Source organism: Python bivittatus, unplaced genomic scaffold (genome assembly GCF_059951505.1).
Source record: "Python bivittatus isolate LINGU-HERP-01145 unplaced genomic scaffold, Pbiv_v1 ctg000350_np1212, whole genome shotgun sequence".
Classification (NCBI taxonomy): domain Eukaryota; kingdom Metazoa; phylum Chordata; class Lepidosauria; order Squamata; family Pythonidae; genus Python; species Python bivittatus.
In genome coordinates this window covers 11,020,725-11,041,868 of record NW_028277074.1, presented here as the reverse complement: position 1 = coordinate 11,041,868, position 21,144 = coordinate 11,020,725, and the positions used below count along the sequence as shown (strand labels likewise).

Genomic DNA, 21,144 nt, shown 5'->3' with positions numbered 1-21,144 from the left:
TTGAAGGAAGTAGGTGTGCTTTTGTTACTTCAGTAATAAAGGTGAACTGTATGAAGTAATTTGTATATAGTTTTAATGGAAAAAAATACTAGACCTCAGGTAAGAGAATGTAATACCATTCTTTCTTTTTCTGTTTGTGTGTGTGTGTGTGTGTGTGTGTGTGGATGTAAATGTGCATGGTAACCTTCAGAAGAAAATTCAAACTGACATTTACAATCAGGGCTTAGTCTGAGATATGCAGAGCCAGAAATAGCCCAGTACAGTGTCAGAGAATTAAATCTTATTTCCTACTAACATAAATTCTTTCTCGTCTTACAGCCACACTAATTCTTCTCTGCCATCCCATCCAACTGTTACAAATCCTAGTCAATATAATCCATGTCTGATATCCAGGAATTGCAAAACAATATTCTTCAGTTTTCAGTGTCATAAATAGGAAACAAAAAGGATCCTTCTTTGCTAGCAGCCTGCTTACAGCTTATGGGGTTTTGTTGTTCAACTAATTGTAGAAGGGATATTGGGAGTGAATGGAGAAATCTCCCAAGCAGTTCTCCAAATCGCTGCTTTCCCACTGCTACTGGCAGGAAATTAGCAATCTGGAACAGTATTACTGGGAAGAAAGAGACATACATTGGAGATTGGTAGTTTCTCACTGCTGAGAGTAGGGGAAAGCCATATGTCTTGTCCATGCTGGCCAGGTTAATCAGCTGGCTGCCAGAAATCAATGTCTTGGCCACATATCTGCTGATCAGGTGGCTGGTTGAAAACCCACCAGTCATGTCCTCAAGCAAAATTACTTCCCAACAATATTTAGCAAAACTGAACTAATAAAAAATACTCCAATTTATTGAAAGCAAATTCCAGAAGCATTCTAAGATTAGTGATTAGTGATACAAAATGCCAGTGAGAAGTAAGGCATTCTTTTCAGGAAACTTTCATATTCTAGACTCTAGCAATAAGGATTTGCAGTATGGACTCATATCCTCCTGTCAGTGCCCCTGTTCTTTTTTCTCTACATAACTGAATGATTGGTTTCTGTGCTGCATTTGGATTTATTATAGCAGCTAATAAAACTTATCTCTAGGTGGTGATGTGATGGATAGCAACAGAGAGCAAGGCTATCAAGAAGGAGCGGTGCATTCCAGGAAGGGCAAGGAGACAAAAGACAACACAGTCTGCAGGGGGAGCATGGGAAGCATTAGAGGTTCAGGATAGCCACTCCCTAGAATCTTCCAGGGTATATCCACTAGTTGCAGTAGTATAGATTTAGTCTGGCAAAATGGTATCTATTTGGTGTAAGCAAATAAAGGAACTTAACTCAACTGGACTGTTTCACTGTTGTTCTTGGGCTGGGCCTGACATGCCCAGAACTAATAGGTCCCATACGGTTCCAACATAAGTAAATTGTCCCCTTGGGTACAGCATCCAGAATAAATCATCCCCAACTGAGCTTTATCATATTTGTAAAGCCAGCCTATCTTTGTGAAATTTCTGAGCATATAATTCTGTTTCATCGCTCAAAACATTACCTTCTTTGTTGTTTGATTCTCAGTGTAAATAACTATTTGATTTTGTACTCATTAGAACAATAAGAAAGCTTCTAAAGAAGTTCTTGACAAAACAAAGATCTTGACAAGAAAAAGATGTATTTGAGAATGTTTTTAATAAATAATGTGACAAAAATTACTTTTATGATTACTGATTCCTTGGTATGCAAAATTATGGCTAAAATATGAAGCTTTTTTTTTTTGCTTTTTTTTTACATGAACATAATGAAAAACAATCACATGGGTTGTTCCTTTAGTACTGCACTCTTTCTATGGTAACTTTTTTCTTAAAAATTGACTAAATGATTTTTTTTTTTTTTTAGCCCTCAGTAAATACCAAAGCATTTTTTTTTTCCTGCTGAGGCTAGGCCTGAAAATTGTCCATAAACAAATACACAGTTTCCATTAGCATCAATGACAAAAAATATATATATAATTACAAAAAAGATAATAAAAATCTACAGAGGACATCATTCTGTAATTTCAAAAGGAACTAATGGCTCTATTTCAGTTTCTGTGGAAATTCAATGTCAAGATAGGCCACCACAAACTCAAGAATTTAAAATCCTTAAGATGATAAAAATGTTCTGCTATGGTCCATTCTTAGGTTTTGCTACCTTTACCATCTGTGAGGCATTCAATTATTTCCAATACAAACACAGAGCATTAACAAAGTATGAAAACAAACAAACAAACAAAGGCTTATCATCTTACAGTAAAACAAAACTATTAATAGTTACAATGTTTTACAAATAAAGTTTAGTGATTGTGCTTTTAAAACCAAAAAAAAAAAAAAAGATAAACAGTGCATTACAAAAAAAAAATAAATCAAACACACCCTCCCCCAAAGAAACCCCAAGAACAAAACAACCATTAAGTGGCACTTTTTCATTTATTTATTTATTTAAGGTAAATTGACACTACGAAGTAGAGGTCTGATATTTGGGCCAGTCAGTTTGATATCCTTCCCAATGATGCTTTAAAATGTCCATTGCTTTTAAAAATTATTTTAAATAGCACTGGTTGAGGCCAACAACTGCTTGACTCTTCTGATAAACTTAAATTGTAACATAACTGCCAAGTTCTCACTGACATGCTTTCTTCCTATCCTAAAGAACACTTGCAGTAAATAATGTGCCTTAATGATTAAATGGGTTAGAATCTAGACAAATTAAATTACTAAAGGGATCTGAAAATTGTTTATGTATTTACACTATATGCCACCATAATCCAAACTGAATAAATCTGTATTTTGATAACAAAGGGATACGACTGGTGGAAAAAATACAATACCATTGGCAGCAATACAGCCTGTAATAGCATTGCGTCTTCTGTGTAGATGTAATTCTTTGCAACATTTTACTGGTTTATCAGTGGCAGTTTATACCAGGTGGGGACAACCTGGTACCCTCCATGAATTTTGATAATACTACCCATAATCCTTAACTATTGGTTTATGAAAGTTTTAATTTAAAACATCTGGAAGGCATCAGGTTGACTATCCCTTTTATAAGGGTTTATGAATGCAATTGGTGACTTATCTGTATTGTACTGCTTTGTTTCCAATGAAATCAAACTATCACTTTCTTTTTCTGTCCAAAGATGAAACTAGCATCTTAACATAGCACCAGAAAAAGCAGTTTAATTGGTCTCCTGGACAGATAAAACATTCTCTCCATTACCTAAAATAAACATGGGATATTTATAATTAGATTTTTAAAAAGCTTTAGAATAAAGATTAGCATTCTGACAATAAGGAGAAAACATGAAAAAGTGTTCACTCTGATTGCACTGAACATTATTATTTCTGGCATCAAATATCATCAGACTTGAGGCATCTTAAGTGATATCTTTTAAGTTTCAAAAATGTGTTACAGTACATATCTTCTTCAGCTTTCAGTTTCCTGTAAAGCAATAACAAAAATTACTGTGCATTATGTTTCTCGCTCAAAGTACTTTTATACAGCATTCAGAAAGTGTAGGTATAAAAATAAAGTCAAATAGAAGTAGTTAAAACAATATGTAATATTTTATTCCTTTAAATAATTAGATCTTTTTTTCAAATGATTCCTCTAATCAGGGAGTGCAGCAATTACATCTCCATCATAATTATGGCCCCAATATAATATTTACATTTCAAAGGTCTTTGATGCCTTGCTTTTCATGAGGTGATACACAATTATACATTTCAGAGTGTATATCACATATTGATAATAAAGAGCAAAGAAATCCAACATTTTATAGATTTACTGTGGATTAAATAAATATGAACCTACAGTACAACTGTAATTATAGTTTTCCTACCATAACTCTAAAATTACTGTAAACTATCAGTTAAAGAATGATCTGCTTTGAAGATAAACATTGGCGTTTACACAATGATTTCCACTTTTCTAATAATTACTGAAACTCATGTTACCTGCAATTCATCTTCATCCTCTCCTTGCTCATAAGTTCCAAATACCTGCATTTCTGCTATATTCCTTCGACTTAAATTTGCTTGCTCTGCCTTTTGTCTATTTCCTGATCCTCTGGATGACATGGAGCTTGAAGAACTGGGATCTCTGGTGTTATTAGATGTTGGAAATGTTGGTCTACAATATGGCAGAATATCCTCTAAAGAAAGATGCATACATATGTTAATAAAGCCTTAGATAAAATGCCCACATACCAACACTACATTTTCAAATTCTGCTTTGTTCCAGCATCACAAAGGAGCCAGGAGGGAATAAATTTATAACAAAAGAAATAGCCCATACAGTCCATACTCCTTAAGACACCATTATCATTAGTGATGCAGAATAGAGTGTTAGGTTTCTCTGTGTTGCTTCTTGAAATTATAGGGCTACACCCACTCTTTTATCTTGGTCCAGTTATCAACCATAAAGAACATTGTAAAGAATAGTTTGTTGTTTGATGACTGTTAGAAACAGCAACAGAATAGTGATTTTGACCAAGATAACCAGAGAAGAGCTTTTAATCTCATTTCTATCAGAAATCTTGAAGCTGCCAAGACTGATTTTATCTAATTCCCAATCATAGAGGAAAATCATGATCAAGATTCTTGGGAGGGAAAGAGACTTGTACTGTGCACTTATATGAATGAATATATGCATATCTGTATGTGAATATACTGTAGCTATGACAATATTTATTTACCTTCTTTCTCTCTGACATAAAAACATGTGTACATCAGCACTCTTCCAACACACACAGTGTCTTGGAAAAGATATCACTCTATATGGGTTTATCTTTGTGTATGTGAGAAAGATGTGTTTGAATTGCAGGGACAGATTGAGTTCCCAACAATTGGCCAGCTGCCTTGAAAAAACACTTTACATGCTAACATATATATTCTGTATTCTTTCCTCCAAAAATGTTTTGCTGGGTGGTTATTATCTGAAAACTGAATGGAGAGAAATAGCCTTTTGTTTAAGTAGAACTCATTTCAACCTCTTACTTGGCACAAAAACTTTTTTGGCTCATCCTCAGAATAGACATCAGCAATTTATAGTAAAATCATTTAATGGTGCTGATTTTTTCCCCCAAAACTTCAGAAATGCTAGTTGTACTATGTAATGTAGCACACTGGCTGCCATTACACTGGCTGACTTGGTCTAGGACATGGTTGCTCTTTCAGACTGGGGCTCATGGTGGATATGATGTGTAGATGAACCAGTTGATGGGGCAATGGACTTTATACATGATATCATTGTGAATAAGATGATGGACTTTACCATCTCTGGGTGAACAGTCCCTTCCCATAGACTGAAGTAGATCAGTTCCAGGGGTCTCTGTTATTTCTTTCATATGGGTGATCCTGGTAAGAATGGTAGTTTCTGTTTAGTGGGATCAGCCAGGATATCAGCAGGGAAAAAGCCACATTGTCTGGACAAAGTTTCCAGTTGTAGCAAAACAGAGTTTTAGAAGCCTCCCTTTAAAATCTCTCAGGTTCACTATTCATCAAACTGAGGAACCTGGGTGATAGAAGGGGCCCAGGAGAGCCAGCACTGTATCAACCAGCAGAGAAGTGATAGCCAAATTCTGGACTCCAGGTGAGAGACTTTCCTGACTGGTAGATGGGGTTAGAGGGGCCTGCCTGTGGTGGGAGAATAGGTGGGGCTCCCCTGTAGTGTTGGGTGTCTATGGTGTCAGTGGGTTAGACATGTAGTGGCTGGCCCATGTTGAGCATTGTGATCATTAGAATTGGGGAGCAGGTTGATCCTAGCTGTGATTGATTAAGGGAGATATGACAGGCAGTGCCAGGTATGCTATTACAGGGAAAGGAATGTCAACAATTTAGGGTTTATCTCTTCTTCCAGTCTGGTTGCCATATCTCTGGTCCAGATGGCCAGTTCATTTGTAACCTCAGGTTCAAACTGCTGATAATAAATGCCAGGTCTTTCCACAGTAACACCATGTGCATTCATAACATGTTAAGTGGATGTGGCATGTATTACCAAGACCTGAACAGATGAGCATAGCAATGTTGCCCTTTCATGGATCTGCCCCACCAGTTTTCAGATCCTGCAGCAGGAGGACCTGCAACTGGCTAGAGGATACTTTTTCTGTAACAAGATGACAGGGTAGACACCTGTTGGTTAGGTTGGGTAGCAGAGACAAGCTAGACCCTGTTGATGTCCTGGCTATTCTGCTGCTTCTCAGGATACCTCTGTGAGCTCCTAACCTGGATTCTGGAGTCATGTTGGAACACTCCCATCTTTTGGAATTGGGTAACTTCAACCATAATGCCCTGGGGCCAATTGGAAAGCTCAGGGGTTGATGACCAACATGATCTTGTACCAGATAACCTCTGCCAAGTACATGCAGCAGAGCAGGTAAATTATGGAGAACATAACACTCAGCCCTCTGCTATGGTCAGATCACTTCCTGTCCAGGTGAAGTTGATGCCACCCATAACTTCTGTTGGGTGAACGTGCCAATAAGTATGGACCACCCCAAGTGTCTTATCGATCTTGATGAATTCTGTAGTATATTTGGAGAATTTTACTGTAATATGGCAGGAATTCTGTTGGTTGACCTCTGGCAGTGGAGGCAATTTAGGCTCTTGACATGATTAATCCTATGTGGCCTAGATGATCCAGTACTGAATCTTGGGACATGAAGCAGTGTGTCACCTAGCGCACCAGTGGAAAAAGACTGACAAATGCATCAGAATTCAAGTTTGAGATTACTTCATGGCAACAAGTGTCAGCCCTATAAGGTAGACCAGACTAAGAAACCAATGCCATGTACTGTAGGTCTAAAACTATTTTTATTAGAACATGTATAATAACCAAATCTTGCAAGTCTGAATGTGCTTTGCCCCTTCCTCATTCTATCTTTGTGTAAATTATGGAGAGGATTGTCTGAGATGTTTACTCAAGTTAATTCCTTGGAACGGACTCCAGCTGCTCTTATTTGATTGTTATTCTTTCTCTTGTCCTTCAAGGCCATTCCTTATTCTTTCTACAAGTGAAGCAAAGTCCTCTTACTTCTCCTCCCTTACTGTATCAACAGGTCCTAGACTACCAGTCTTGTTTACAGTTACCAATTCCTTGAGAAGAAGAATTAGCAAGTAGCTCTTCCATGTGGCTATTGTGACCAGTTTGCAAGTTTTTAAATGATAAATTTACTTAAACTTGTGAGAATCTTGACTTTGCATGGATGGAGCCTGATGTGATGATTGGGGCAATGTTTAACCCCATTTTATGGGACTACTTTTGGCCTATGGACTCTGATGAAGTGAATAGAGTGCTTTTTCAGAATGATCTTGGCCACCTGTGGGATTGATCCTTGAACCTGCTACTTCCTTTGTGGGGTGAAAGAGCATGAATAGATGGTTCTGGGACATGGTCAATACTTTCTTGAGGAATGGGCTGTTGTCCACAGTCTTGAAAGCAGCAGTGCTGTTGATAATGCAATAGGAAGTCAGCTTATAAGAAGCTTATCATCTAGATTTTTTTCAATCAGGATTCAGCCTGGACATAGCACATGGTGGACAATAAAGCTCCCTCCTTAGTAGCCTTATGAAAACTGATTAAAATGAAATTTGCTGGAGAATATTTTGGTATTATTTTACATTATCTGTAAAAATAATAATCTATTATTAATTAACTTCAACTTACCTCTCCCCCCGCCACTGGATGTTTTAAATTACTTGGTGATGTTTGTTCTCATATTGCAAGGTACCAGGAGTCACTTTACAATATGATAAAGGTCATGTGATAAATAAATAAATGTGTGTTGCTATCTGAGCAAGAACAAAAGGCTGACATGCGCAACAGGTCAAAAAATAGATGATCAGTAATAAGTACACATATATAGACATGTTATAATAATTAGAGCTTAAGTACATGTCAGTGACAACGAGGTTCTTTATTAAATACATTATTATTGTTATTATTCTCATTTTGCAAGGGCTTACATATTTTTGGAATATTTTCCAGACATATAGAAAAACAGATATAAATAGGGTTTCTATTTCAGTGAGACTAAGGGAACGAAAAAGCTATCTATCTATCTATCTATCTATCTATCTATCTATCTATCTATCTATCTATCTATCTATCTATCTATCTATCTATTCATTCTATATGGAAAAGGAGTAAAAATGGAAAATTGTGTATTGGGTCAAGGAATTAGAGGAAATTAAAAGCAAGCAAATTTTGATGAATGAAAATGTTGGTGCTATTAGTTTTACAAAACTGTCATAAGAGGCAATGAATAGCATCATGAGGACAGAGAACCTAAGTACTTAAGAAAATGGGAAGTCAAACAGGTAATAAAAACTTGGGTCTGAAATTCTGTGTGTGCATGTGTGTGTGTGTGTGTGTGTGTGTATATACAGGACTATTATTGTCATTTTCAATCGTATCAAACCAGAAAATAATAGGAATGAACTGTTCTGCCAATAAACTTAAAGACAACTAACAATATGTATACAATGGCCATAAGCAACAAGGTCTATAATGTATCCTAGTAGTATGTATTTACGCATCTGTATAGATTATGACATCAATCAGATCACTAACCTATCTATTTCAGTTTTTATAATAGTTGGCTGCTAACAGCTCTATGTACTAGAGAATGGCAGAGATTCAACTTTGAAGAACCACTGAATAAAAAGTATGTGCTGTCTCATAATATATTTTACTGTATATAGTTGTCAACCTACAGCTTACTTACCCCTCAGAATTCCAGAACTGACATTTTCTCGTAAAGACAGTGATTCCAGCAGACATTTGGATAGATGCTGGCTAGGATTAGTTTTATTAAGTGAAGATTTATTATTGACATAAATACATGGAGTAAGAAAGATATACACATTATGAAGTTTCTAACTCTACAATTCTAGGAGTCATTAATCAATGTACAGACCTTTTCCCTAACATTTTAAAGACTGTTTTAGAAGATAATAAATTAAACATTAACAGTGCTTTCAATTTCAGCAGCAGGTTTTGCCACCTGCTTTATGCCATTAATATATAAACTGTAAAGTAAAAGCTATAATGGCAATAGTGGAATAACTTCCAGGTGACTTCTCTTTATCTTGACCCATTGTCATTTACAGTGACCTCTTGCTTTTGTGTTCATTTATCTAATGTGCTACTCAATTTTTACTTTGCTCTTTCACATTCAAGTTAGCTGATATCAAGGGCTGGCCTGGATAACAGCTTTTACTGAAGACTATAGAGATTCTCATTGTAGACATTACTGACTGCTCTAGAAAAATGGGCTAGCCCAATATGGCTTATCAATGGTTTTCTGGTTCAATATTTGCAGCCTCCAATATCTACTCAGGTGCATAAATACGTAACTCTCATTATTTTTGAATTATCCTAACACATTGTTAGAAAAAGGCTGAGTTGGCTTTAGGTTTTTTTTTTTTTTTTGCTTCTAGGAATATGAACATCTTTAAAGATATCAGGAAAATAGGTCCTCGTGTTACAGATAACTCGTACAGATAATTTAAGAGAGGTAAGCACACAATGCTGCATAGGAGAGAATAGGGATTTATAAGGGAATTTGAATTGTTTAAGAATTTCTTTCCTGTTGAATAGTTTAGTGTTTTGTGTCTGTTTTGTACTATTAGTTTGTTTTGTACTGTTATGTAATTGCACTTCAGGATTTTAAGATTTTATGCTATGCATAACAGCCCTACTAAGTTTTATGTCAATATGAATTGTGATTTGGTGTCTATGTTTTAATATACAACATAGTTATTCATAAATATAAGAAATAAAATCAGTGCATTAATTCACCTTGGAGAAGATGTGTTTTTGCTGGTGTAACATCTCTTCTTGCTGGTTTGTTTCCTCTTAGCTTGCTATCACTTTGCTGTTCCTGGGATTCTCTACGCTCCCCTGAACATGTCCACATATCAGAATGCTGACAGCCGTCAGAACCTTCTCTTCCCTTATAGCCTGTTCCTTTTCTTTCAACTGCTCTTTCTGTTCTTGGTTCTATAGAGGACAACTTTGGCAACATGACAGGCCGTATATCCACCTGAGATTTGGACTGGGCGGTGGGAGATTTTATAGCTGGAGGTGGCACTGGTGGAGGTGGTAGATCTATAAACAGGAGGAAAGGCAAAAATATTCAATAAATTTAACAAATTTAAATTTACAATTAAGTCAGTGCTTTCTATTACTTCCACACATTCTTAAACTTTCTGAAAACACATTTATTGACCTTGCCTTACACAGGTTCAAAACTTACACATATTTGCTTTAGGATTGTAAAGCTCCAGCTCCAGATTATAAATGGTCATGCACTTTAAACAGAGTCATACACTTTAAATAGATCAAAAATCGTCACATTGCAGTTTTAATAATGAAATAATTATGTCTGCATCTAAACACCCTTAGGACTACAATACATATCAAGCTTTATGTTTAAATGTTTAAATAGGCCATTTGTTCAGAAATTTATTTCACGGAGGACAGCTGTCTATCAAATATTTACCTTTTCTAAAATCTTAAGCATATTTAAAATATATTACAGGCTGACTACAGAAAATCTACTTATTAACTGAAGATTAGCCTTCCTCAACTCTTGCGTATGGGATAACAACCTACACTTGCCAACTTAGGGGTAACTCAGTTATCCCAGCCATCGATAACATTGTACCTTAAATCTTCAGAAAAGTGTCATGTTGAATTGGTGCTGAAGGTGCCCTGCCTTGTACCGTGCTCTCCATACTCTAAACTAAGACATTGTCCTTTATAGGCTATTCTTTCCTACTTTAATGAGTGGAACTCTCAAAACACATAAAAGCTCAGTGAGAACATGCAAGTGCCCACCTAATCTCTGGTGGGGACTTGCATGTTCCATATAATTTAGTTACAAAATAAAGTTGCATAATTCAGTCACATAAAATTATGTTTCTGATTCTTTATCCTAGAACATAATCGGCTATATGTTAGGAAGAAAAGTGATAAAATGCTGATTAGATTTAAAAGGAAAGTAATTCAGTACTAACATCTTTTGTAAAATAACAACAACAGCAACGATATGCTAGTAATAATTGGCATAAAGAGTTATGCTCTTTACAGAAAGCTTTATCACAACCTGCAGAGAAGGTAAAGTAACATTCATTACAACACATCATTCCTTGCTGAGAGGAATCCTTCAAATAAAAAAGGAAACTTTTCAGAGGTCAACACTATTTCACCCCTGTGGTATTTATTTAACAGCTCAACTCACAGAGAAAATCCAGAATCAATCTGCTTCATCTGCAGCAAACGGGCACACTTAGTTATTAAAAAAGAAAATGGAGGCCTCCATGGTGAGAAATAAAAAATAAATCACAGAGTGACATCAAACCAATATATGGAACTCAGAGGTAACTAGAAAAGGTCAGCTGCGTTCAACTATTTCATTTATTCATGTGTGCATATTGCTACTGCATTGTTACTTGCTTAAGAAAAACAATTAACCAATTCTGTTTGATAGCATGTCCTACAGGGAAAATCTTCCATATGTATGTTTAGAAAAAGGAGCTGTAATTTTCAACAAAATCTACTACATGGGAGGATATACGAACCATGGTAAAATTAATTATGGGGAAAGAAAATACAAATACAGAATCTTTTTTTTTTCCCTATAACTGGCATCAAACATCTCACCACCACATCATATAAACCACCATACACATCCATTAGAACACCTTACTATTTTGCACTAATTAGGAGTGGCCTTGCAGAGCTTGAAAAAGTCTTTCCTGGTCTATGTGGAGATATTAGGTATTGTGTACTATTGTGTTTCAAATACTACTTAGTTCCAATATTTCATGTAGTCTGATCTTCCAGTTTTTTTCTCTCTCTCTCTCTTTCTCTCTCTTTCTCTCACACACACACTTAATAAAAACCACTCCCTGGAATACTATACTACAGAATTACAATTAGTACCAGTAATACTGGTGATGGTGGGATGGCTATTAAGTAGTAGTGAAATGTACACTGTGACATCTGATTAAATCCCTGGCACTTCTGAAGCACAGCCACTAGGTTTCAATATTCAATACATTACACTTCAGTAATTTGCCAGTAAAGCCAGTAGTCTTACTCAGAATAAAGTAGCCAAAACTGCTGGTTGCAGGGAACAATTTCTTTCTACAGTAAAATTAACACACTTATGTACTAGGAGTTTGGTGGGCACATCTGGTTGGGAAAAGGATTCAGCTACTTTGAAGAAAAACAGGGTGCCTTCAACAGCCCTTTTCATGGACCCTGCATACAGGATTCTACTAAAAATCATGTTAAAAAGGACCCAAGAATAATCTTTCCAAACTAGGTCTGTAAAGGCATCCTTCAACTTTTCCTAATTGGTATTTATTGCCAGGCTTTGGTAAGACAGTGGCAAATGTTGCGAGAGGATATCTGAGTAAGAAAGTATTGTCAGAAATATAAACTCACCCTAGGACTTTCCTTTGTTAGACCAGTAGGTGTATTTATCTGTTATTCCTTAGAACACTTTTGTTAATTAAAAGGAGCCTGGAAAATCTTTTCAGGGCCATAAAGCTTTGGGCAACTCTTTTATTCAGGCTAGGGGGAAAGCCATTAACCCGACACAGTCACCTGGGGCATTTTTTCCCACTTTTTGCTTCTTTCTGATTCTCTTTTGTTATTCTCTGTCACTTTTTGGTTTCCTATTTCCCAAAAAAGGACTACCTTTACTTGTAATATTTGTGTCTCAAGGCAGACATGTGCAAAAGAAGGAAAACCCCACTCCTCTCATCTCCTTTTTTATTTCCATCCATAACTGAACTTCAGAGAGCTTTCTCCCTCACTTGCTAGCCTTTTGCTTCTCGGGGTGGGGGTGGGGGAGAATGACCTCCTTGAACCCTCTGAAGCCAGCCCCACCTACCCAGAATGGACTTTAGCCCAGGCAGTCTGAACTTCAAATGGGAAGAGGCATGTTAGGCTCCTCCAATGGGCTGAACTTATAGTATAGCCTCAGGGAGATTGTTAGGCTTTACAGGAGCTGAACCAAATCACTTAGTAATTTGCCTTCTTAGACTTTAGAGGCACAACTGTCCTGGATCCCTGGCTTGCATTTGCACCCTGGAAGACCCAGCTAGCTTCACCTGATTAGCTGGTTCTAGAAAAACAAAAAGAGTGGTATATACAATACCCATCCTTTGAACTGATCTGAGTCCCCAATTCCAGGACAACTGTGGTTTCAGCAAACCAGGGAACAAAGTGAGCACACCAGACAAAGAGCAAAGCAATTACTGATAGGAACTTTCACCTTCTGTCTCTTCCAATTCTTGAAAAAACCAGCTGGCCCTGATCTTTGAGAACAAAATTCTCTGTATATTGGTGATTCTTTTACTCCTCCTTCCCTCTCCTTCTTCAGTCCAGAAACATTCTCTGTTTTTCTTTTCTCTTTGTTGAGGCAGGAAGCCTCCAGAATTCTGGCATTCTGTGTTGTGGCAAAGGTTTCTGTTTCTGCCTTCTCTTAGACTTGATAACTGTATAAAGTAGATCACTTCTTGAAACCTTTCACTTATCCCTGACACACCCTAAACTCCTGCTTATCTTTCTTTTATTAAATTGAATGTGCTATTCTCTGATCCTCTTCCATTTTTCTCATTGAAAGCCAGGAATACCTTCCAGTTCTGTCAGGATCTTAACACTTAACACTTAAACATGCTCTTGTATTTCAGATGTAAAAAATGAAACTACATTTAATACCCAAAAGAGATAGTCCTCAGTTTAAGAATGAGTTCCATTCTCAAAGTCTGTGCTTAAGTCAGATTTGTATGTAAGCCAGAACAGTATTATTGTATAATACTGTATTAGTAGTATTGTGTATCGAACTCAAATTTTGCTACAATAGACTCCATTTTTAATTATGGGTCATCTGTAACCTGGGCATTCTTAACTTATTCACTCCCATTTGAGTTTAAGGATATAAACCCAATGAAATGTATGCTAAATTAAGGAAATAATTAGAACTTATTTAGATATATTTGAACCAGAAATAAACCAGAAAAGCCACTGGGCCAATAGAAAACAAAGGAATGTAAGGGGTGCTGACTGAGATTGTTGAGATATTGAACAAAATATCCATATCTGCTTTTATTACAGACGATAAAAGACATCTACTTGAGAATAAACTGACTTTCTAAGGGATGGAACTGGAACTGTGCTGTATATATTTAGCCTTGAAAAGAGAAGAGCGTGGAGAAGTATCTTTTCCTGTCTGAGTGTCTGTCATGTAGAAGGACAGAATTTTTAAAAGTTGGTTAAAGGGTAGGACAAGTAACAAAGACTTTACATTACAAATAAGTATATTTTGATTGGACACCAGAAAAATTTCCTAGTGGTAAGAACTGTTCAACATTGGAACCAGGGGCCTGAGTTAATGAAATTGCCATCATTAGGGTTATTTAAACAAAGGCTGGATTGCCTTCTCTCAAGGATACTGTAGTGCCAGATTCTTATTCTGGGGAGGGTTAGGCTAGATGATCTTCAAGATCTGTTCCAACCCTTACGTCCTATGATTCTATGATTCTACAAAATCAACTGCTATAACAAGAAACAAACATTGGATTCTGATGACATCCATCTAAGAGCTGTTAGTAATTTCAGATGTGAAATTGGTGACCTTCTACCAAAAATATATAATTAATCTCTCAAGTCAGGTTTAATGTGTGGATGGTATCCAGAATGACTCCCATTTTTAAAAAAGGGACTAAGGAGAGGTGTGGGAAATTATAGGCTAGTTATCTTGTCTAATGCCTGTTCTGGGAAAACTGGTATTCACAAAATAAAAATGGAATGCTAAATTAAGGCGGAACTTAGCCTGATCCAACACGGCTACTGTTATGTTTTTATAGCAGCACTTTATGTTGTATAAAGCATTCTATGCATGTTTGATTTTTATGCATGTATTCAACAATACCCTGACCTGGATTTCAAAAGATATGTGGTAAAATAGTCAAGATGGCAAATATAAGAGAGTAACACTTTACTCTCTGTATATTCTGTTCTAGGCTACATTATAGCACAAGAAAATTCATGCCCAATTATACAATGTGCTTAACAAGCAGATAGTCCTTATAGATAGTGCAGCATACATACTGCAGACTAGTTTCAGTTTTACGCCAGCAGTATGAAGTAGTCTAGAAAGGTATACGTTTAAAAAAATAATAACAGTGGCACTAGATGAATCTTATCATTGTTTATTTTTATTAGGAAAAGAATAACTTTATACTGCTCTTGAAAATATTTCTTTTCCAGCATTCCCCTGACACAGATGTTTTCATGTCAAGGTGTTATGCTTAGTCGATTTCTCACACAGAAGTACTCATGTAAAACTAATAAAATCAGTTAAAGTATCTATAAATTCCTGCAAAAGATCATTACAGGACTTCCAAAATTTAAACTTCCTGGTACAGCTTTGAGATTTATATATTTCACTTAAAAAGCAAACAAAGACTAATAAACAGAAGCATGCAGAAAACTGCTTAAATAATTTCTTGGAACGAGATAATATTTGGACATTCGGTTTCAGTGACAAAGGGAGTCTGGGCAAAAGCCAAAGGAACCAGGTGCATAGGATCATGCCTGTGTTTAATGTAGTCTAATATCAGACACATGTTAGTGAGAGAAAATACTTAGAGTGAAGTACAGAGACTACCAGGGACAACCACTCATTGCAAAATTACTTTTGCTCATCATGCTGTGAGCTTTGTATTACATTTTTCTGTCAAGTGGCAGGAATCACAGGGAGAAGTGGCTGGAAAACCCTTTCGTGTAACCCTAGATAAGTATCCATAATATTAGGCTTTCATATGATAATGGAAAATGATGCCCCTCTTTGAGATATTTCTGATTTGTAATGAAAGTCCTAATCAGATTGTTGTTGCTGAGAACCAGGAGGTAGGTAGGGGTGTGTGTGTGTGTGCATGCCTGTGTGTGAGAGAGAGTATGAGTGTGGCGGGAAGGAATCATGCCTATGCTGCATCCCTTTTAGTGAATTTAGAAAACCTGACAAGATGGGTAGGTCTTTGGAAAAAATATCTTACATGAATTCATGGTTGTTTTATGAAACAGAAAGGTGGTTTAATAAAAACTGGCCCTCCTGAGGCATTTTCATTAAAGGCTCTCTCTAGACAACATCACAATGTTTGCATTATCCCTCTATATTCTCTAGAGAACACAAGCATTACCTTTTCAGCAGGAGTCGATATTGTGTGTGAAGGCATGAAAGGAGATGATTAGATTTTGCTTTTTGGTGCACAAAGTAACCACATGGAACAAATACAATGGTTAGGGATAAAAAAAAAAAAAAATCTAATGATTTTGCTGCCTGCTATCTAAATGCTATATTTTTTTTCTATGATAGGAAAAAAATTAGATGATGGATGTATTTTAATGAAGATTTTAATCTCACACATGCATTATTTCTAACTGTTGCACCCATTTACAGGGTCTGATCTCGACTACAGGGATAGCTAATAGCTGAATAGGCTATTACAGAAAATGAAATGTGTATATATATATATCCCTTTAGAAACATTCAGAACAAATTGATAACAATAGTGATGCTTCTAGTGTGGTATGTTGAATGAGTATGGAATCAAGAAACACTACTCACTTTTCATTTGGCATAAGCATTAGAAAATAGTTGTCAACACATGAGAAAGTCACTCATTTAAAAATAGTGTTTACCATCTGTGTAGACTTCTCTGCGCAGATGTCCTTGCTGGTGCTTTTGCTTTTTGGCAGGTCGGACCCTCTGAATTACAGCAGCGCTCATGTTGCTGTCAGTGGAGACAGGGCTAGTAGGTCTAGGGCAGTGCGAGGCATGATAATGTCTATGGCCTAGAAAGGAAGCAGCATTTTGATTGGCTATTTTTTTCCCCCCCAAAATCAGACCAATTGCCTTCTTTAACTGAAAACACTTTATATTGTGACTGTGAGCTGCCCAGAGTTCTGGTTTTGAGATGGATGGCCATACAAGTAAAATAGATAGATAGATAGATAGATAGATAGATAGATAGATAGATAGATAGATAGATAGATAGATAGATAGATAACCAATGTTATTAATTATTGGTAAAATATTAGTATATTACTAAATAATGTTACTATTATTTAGACTTGTTCACTGCTGCAAAGTATTAACTGGGATTCTTTTTCCAAGCAAGATGCATCTAGATTTATTCTCTGTGTAGCAAGGTTCATTTTCCAGGTTTCCCAGAGCAGCACTATTATCAGCAGTAATATAACATTAATGCCTCTCCAAATTTTTAATCTTATTCTTAACTGACTTATACTTTAAGTATGGAGTACTGCCGAAATTATATCTTGTCCCAGGGGAACTTTACAATACCATGACTTCATAAAATGATAAGCCAATTTGTGTTACACCCCATGAAACAAACAAACAAACAAACAAACAAACAAATATGAATGAGGTTAGGGTTGGGCAAGAACCAAATTATATAATTTGCAGTGGTACTCACAGAATTACCTAGAAGTCACTTCAACAATAAATATACTACTTTTCATAATTACATTTTACTATATGTCAAATAAAACCATGATATAAAACCATATTTTCAGCTTTATAAAATAAAATTCAGTTTGTTGGAAACAAACAAAATAATAAAACCCTATATATTGTTTTAATGGAAAGGATAAGCTTTCATATTTTTGCATAATTCCTGAAAATGGGATTCATTTTGAAGACTGCTATTATTATTCCTCAAAATCAGGGGTGATGTGGGGAAGTGCTGCTTTAAATCAGCTTCTCTTATGCTATTCTTAAAATGCTGCTGCTGCAAAACACTGGCAACTTTGAAAACTGCTTTTGGTGGTCTCTCCCATGCAGTCACAACTCCATTTTTCCTTTTCCTTCTAGCCATGTGCTTACTTCTTACAAATCCTATACCTCATTCTAGCTGACACTTCCTCACGAAGCCTCACATCTCTTGCTCTCTTCCCCTTTATAGTAATTCCTTCTGCAATGTGGAGATCAGAATTTTGCCTTTTGGAATGACTACTTGTCTTGGAAAGGCAAATGCAGTGGGTTAAAAAACAGAAAGAACACTTGAACTTTATAAAAAAAACTCTGCACCTGTCCTGTTATTTGCATTCAGCACACTTTTCCATGAAACTGGAAATGAAAAGGCCCCCCAACATAACACCTCTTCTGCAGCCCATGGACCAGCAAGTGATCTGCAACTTCAAGAAGTTGTACACAAAGGCGCTCTTCACCAGGTGTTTCAATGTCACCGAAGAAACATCCTTGACTCTCAAAGAGTTTTGGAAAAAACATTTCAATGCCCTCCACTGCATCAGCCTCATTGACAAAGCCTGGGAAGATGTCACCTGCCGGACCTTAAACTCAGCCTGGAGGAAACTGTGGCCAGAATGTGTTGCTGGACATGAGTGTGAAGGGTCTGATGCAGAGGTAGTGGAGGAGATTGTGTCCATGGGCAAGAGCATGGGTCTGGTTGTGGATGATGCGGACATAGAGGAGCTTGTTGAGGACCATAAGGAGGAGCTGACCACAGAAGAACTTGCTGAGCTCCAGAGTGAGCAACAGTGCTGGGCGAGGAGCATTCCACTGAGGAAGAGGAGGAGGGGGAGGAGGTGAGCTGTGATGCGATAAAGTCCATCATGGAGAAATGGAATGAGTGCCAGGATTTCATTGAGAAGCACCACCCCAACAGAACTGTGACAAGCAGAGTGCTGAATCTTATGAACAATAACGTGTTCTCTCATTTCCAGAGGGTTATGCAGCGCAGGAAAAAACAACAGACTTTAGACAGGTTTTTCCCCAGAACTGAGCCTGCAGCTAAGAGGCAAAGAAGAGAGGAAACCCCTGAAGGGGACTCTCCCTCCAACCAATAACTGCCTCCCCACCCCATTATCCCTCTTCATGCTGTGCCAGTTGCACTGTTTTTCATGTTTTTGTGGTGTAAAAATAAAATGCATATGTTTCAGAACGGATTGTACTTTACATTGAACCTTATGGGGAAATTGCCTCGGGTTGCGACCAAATTCGGAGGGCAGAACGGATTAACCGGATTTACATTGAACCCTATGGGAAAATTTGCTTCGGGTTACGACCAACTCGGGATACATCCAGAGCCACGGAACGGATTAAGTTCGTATCCCGAGGTACCACTGTATATTGGAATGGGGTGGCAGATAAATCACATAAATAAATAATTATGTTTTATTGATTCACTGGTTATATTCTGTTTAACACTGTTCATTTGTAATTTTTGAATACTTGGGGATCATAATTTAAAGCTTATCAAATCTGTGAAAATAATACCTCTTGTTAAAATAAATGTTTAAAGACTGATCCATAAGTAACTGATCATCATTAATATGACTTTAATTGTATGTTTAAAAGTTTACATAAAATTCTATAATTTAACTTGAAATTTCACTGTAATTTCACTGCTGCTATCTACATTGGAAGGATGGCTCTCAACAAAATTTCTGTTCAAGAAAATTTATGACCCTCTACCTAACAGAAATTGTACACAGTTGGCATAGAGATATATTAGCAACTTTCCGCTTTCCCAAGATGAGTTAGACCTAGATATGTGAATCCTCACCTGCCACAGAATCTTGCATCTGGCGCTTTGCTACTTTAAGACCAGCATATTCTGCTGCTGCTGCAACAGCTTGTGCAAAATCTGCATCTGTAAAAAATGATCCATCTGATGAACTAACACTAGATCGTCCACTTGAAATATTGTCATCTTCTGAGGCTGAACCCCATCCGTTGATCATGGAACCTGTCACAGAACTCTCCAGATCTCCCACACTTGAAGCAGGTGTCTGTTCAAGGCCACGCAAAAGAAGCCTTTTATTTTGCATCTTCGCAATTTCTACGTCTGCTTCATCTTCTTCTTCTTCTGGCGCATCTGTATCCATGTCAGATACAAGAGGTCCCGAAATGTAACCATAAGTATGTGGTGGAGAAATAGGCCTGGGAGGTGGAGGAGGGCTCACAGGTTGACGCCTGTGAGCAAATAGTTTAAAAAAATAGTTTTAATCTTAATAGCATTGTTAAAGATTTATATTCATTACCTGATACAGTTTTGTACTTCTTCATAATTCCGAGTTATTGATTACTAAAGTAAAATGAAGCATTTTGCTTGATGTGGTTCTTAAGCAGATATAGATGACAAGTAGTTACAAAATCTGAATTTGGATTATTAAATAGGCACTCTACAATTATGAGTTTGTTATTATATTCGTTCAGTAAATAGGAAAATAATGCATGAAGTTTGACAATCTACAGCACATTTTTAAAACACACACACACACACACACACACACACACCCTGAATATTCTTATCATCACAGAGAGGATTAAATAAAACAGTTTAGAAGAACAAACTGTTTGTGCTGCACAATCATTTGACTGCTCAGAAACTCATAAAAATTCTAAGACATTGATTTTAATGCTGACAGGGCAAAATGCCAGCATTTTTCTCCATGTTTCCTTTTTATGGGTAACAAGAGGAGAAAGATGACATATTCTCCTAAATTATGAAGTGCTCCTGAAGACGATTTAGAAATTGATTCAAAATAAAACTACTAGGATTGATCTGTAATTAGGGGGAAAAAAATCACATCATGGTTCTGATAATTAAAATCCAGAAAAAGGTGCTTTCATTTAAGAATAATCCATCTAGATAAACAAATTTTCTTCTGAAACTCTTCAAAGAAAGAGAGAAAGAAAATTATTTCAGCCCTGATATGCCAGTTATGGATTGTCTCCACCACAAAATCATGCCTTCTGCTTAAGTTGTCAAGTGATAGATAGATAGACAGACAGACAGACAGACAGATATTCGTAGTTTCAGGTCTTTGTAGTTTATTTTAATTACAAAGACATGGAACTACAACTTTAACTACAACTTTTTTTTTAGCATTTTTAGCATTTTTCAGAAACATACCCAATTAACTTTACAATCCATATTAAAACAATAAATATGAAATAAGATATGTATGTATATACACCCATCCCCACCCCCACCCCCACCCCATACATGTGAGAGAAAATAGAGCTTTGGAGGTGAGGAAAATACAGACATGCTACTGAACGA

General features: G+C 36.6%; 1 protein-coding gene across 1 annotated transcript in view; it reads right to left on the bottom strand.

Annotated features, from left to right (window-relative positions):
• Positions 1-1,632: 1,632 nt before the first annotated feature.
• ROBO1 (roundabout guidance receptor 1) overlaps positions 1,633-21,144 on the bottom strand; it is a 245,797-nt gene continuing 226,285 nt past the window's right edge. Inside the window, exons 25-29 of the mRNA XM_088144579.1 lie at positions 19,642-20,051; positions 16,733-16,885; positions 9,812-10,120; positions 3,967-4,163; positions 1,633-3,451 (exon numbers count right to left, since the gene is read on the bottom strand). Coding sequence (XP_088000705.1) covers positions 3,437-3,451; positions 3,967-4,163; positions 9,812-10,120; positions 16,733-16,885; positions 19,642-20,051 — 1,084 coding nt within the window. The 3' untranslated portion in view covers positions 1,633-3,436. The remainder of the gene's footprint in view (positions 3,452-3,966; positions 4,164-9,811; positions 10,121-16,732; positions 16,886-19,641; positions 20,052-21,144) is intronic.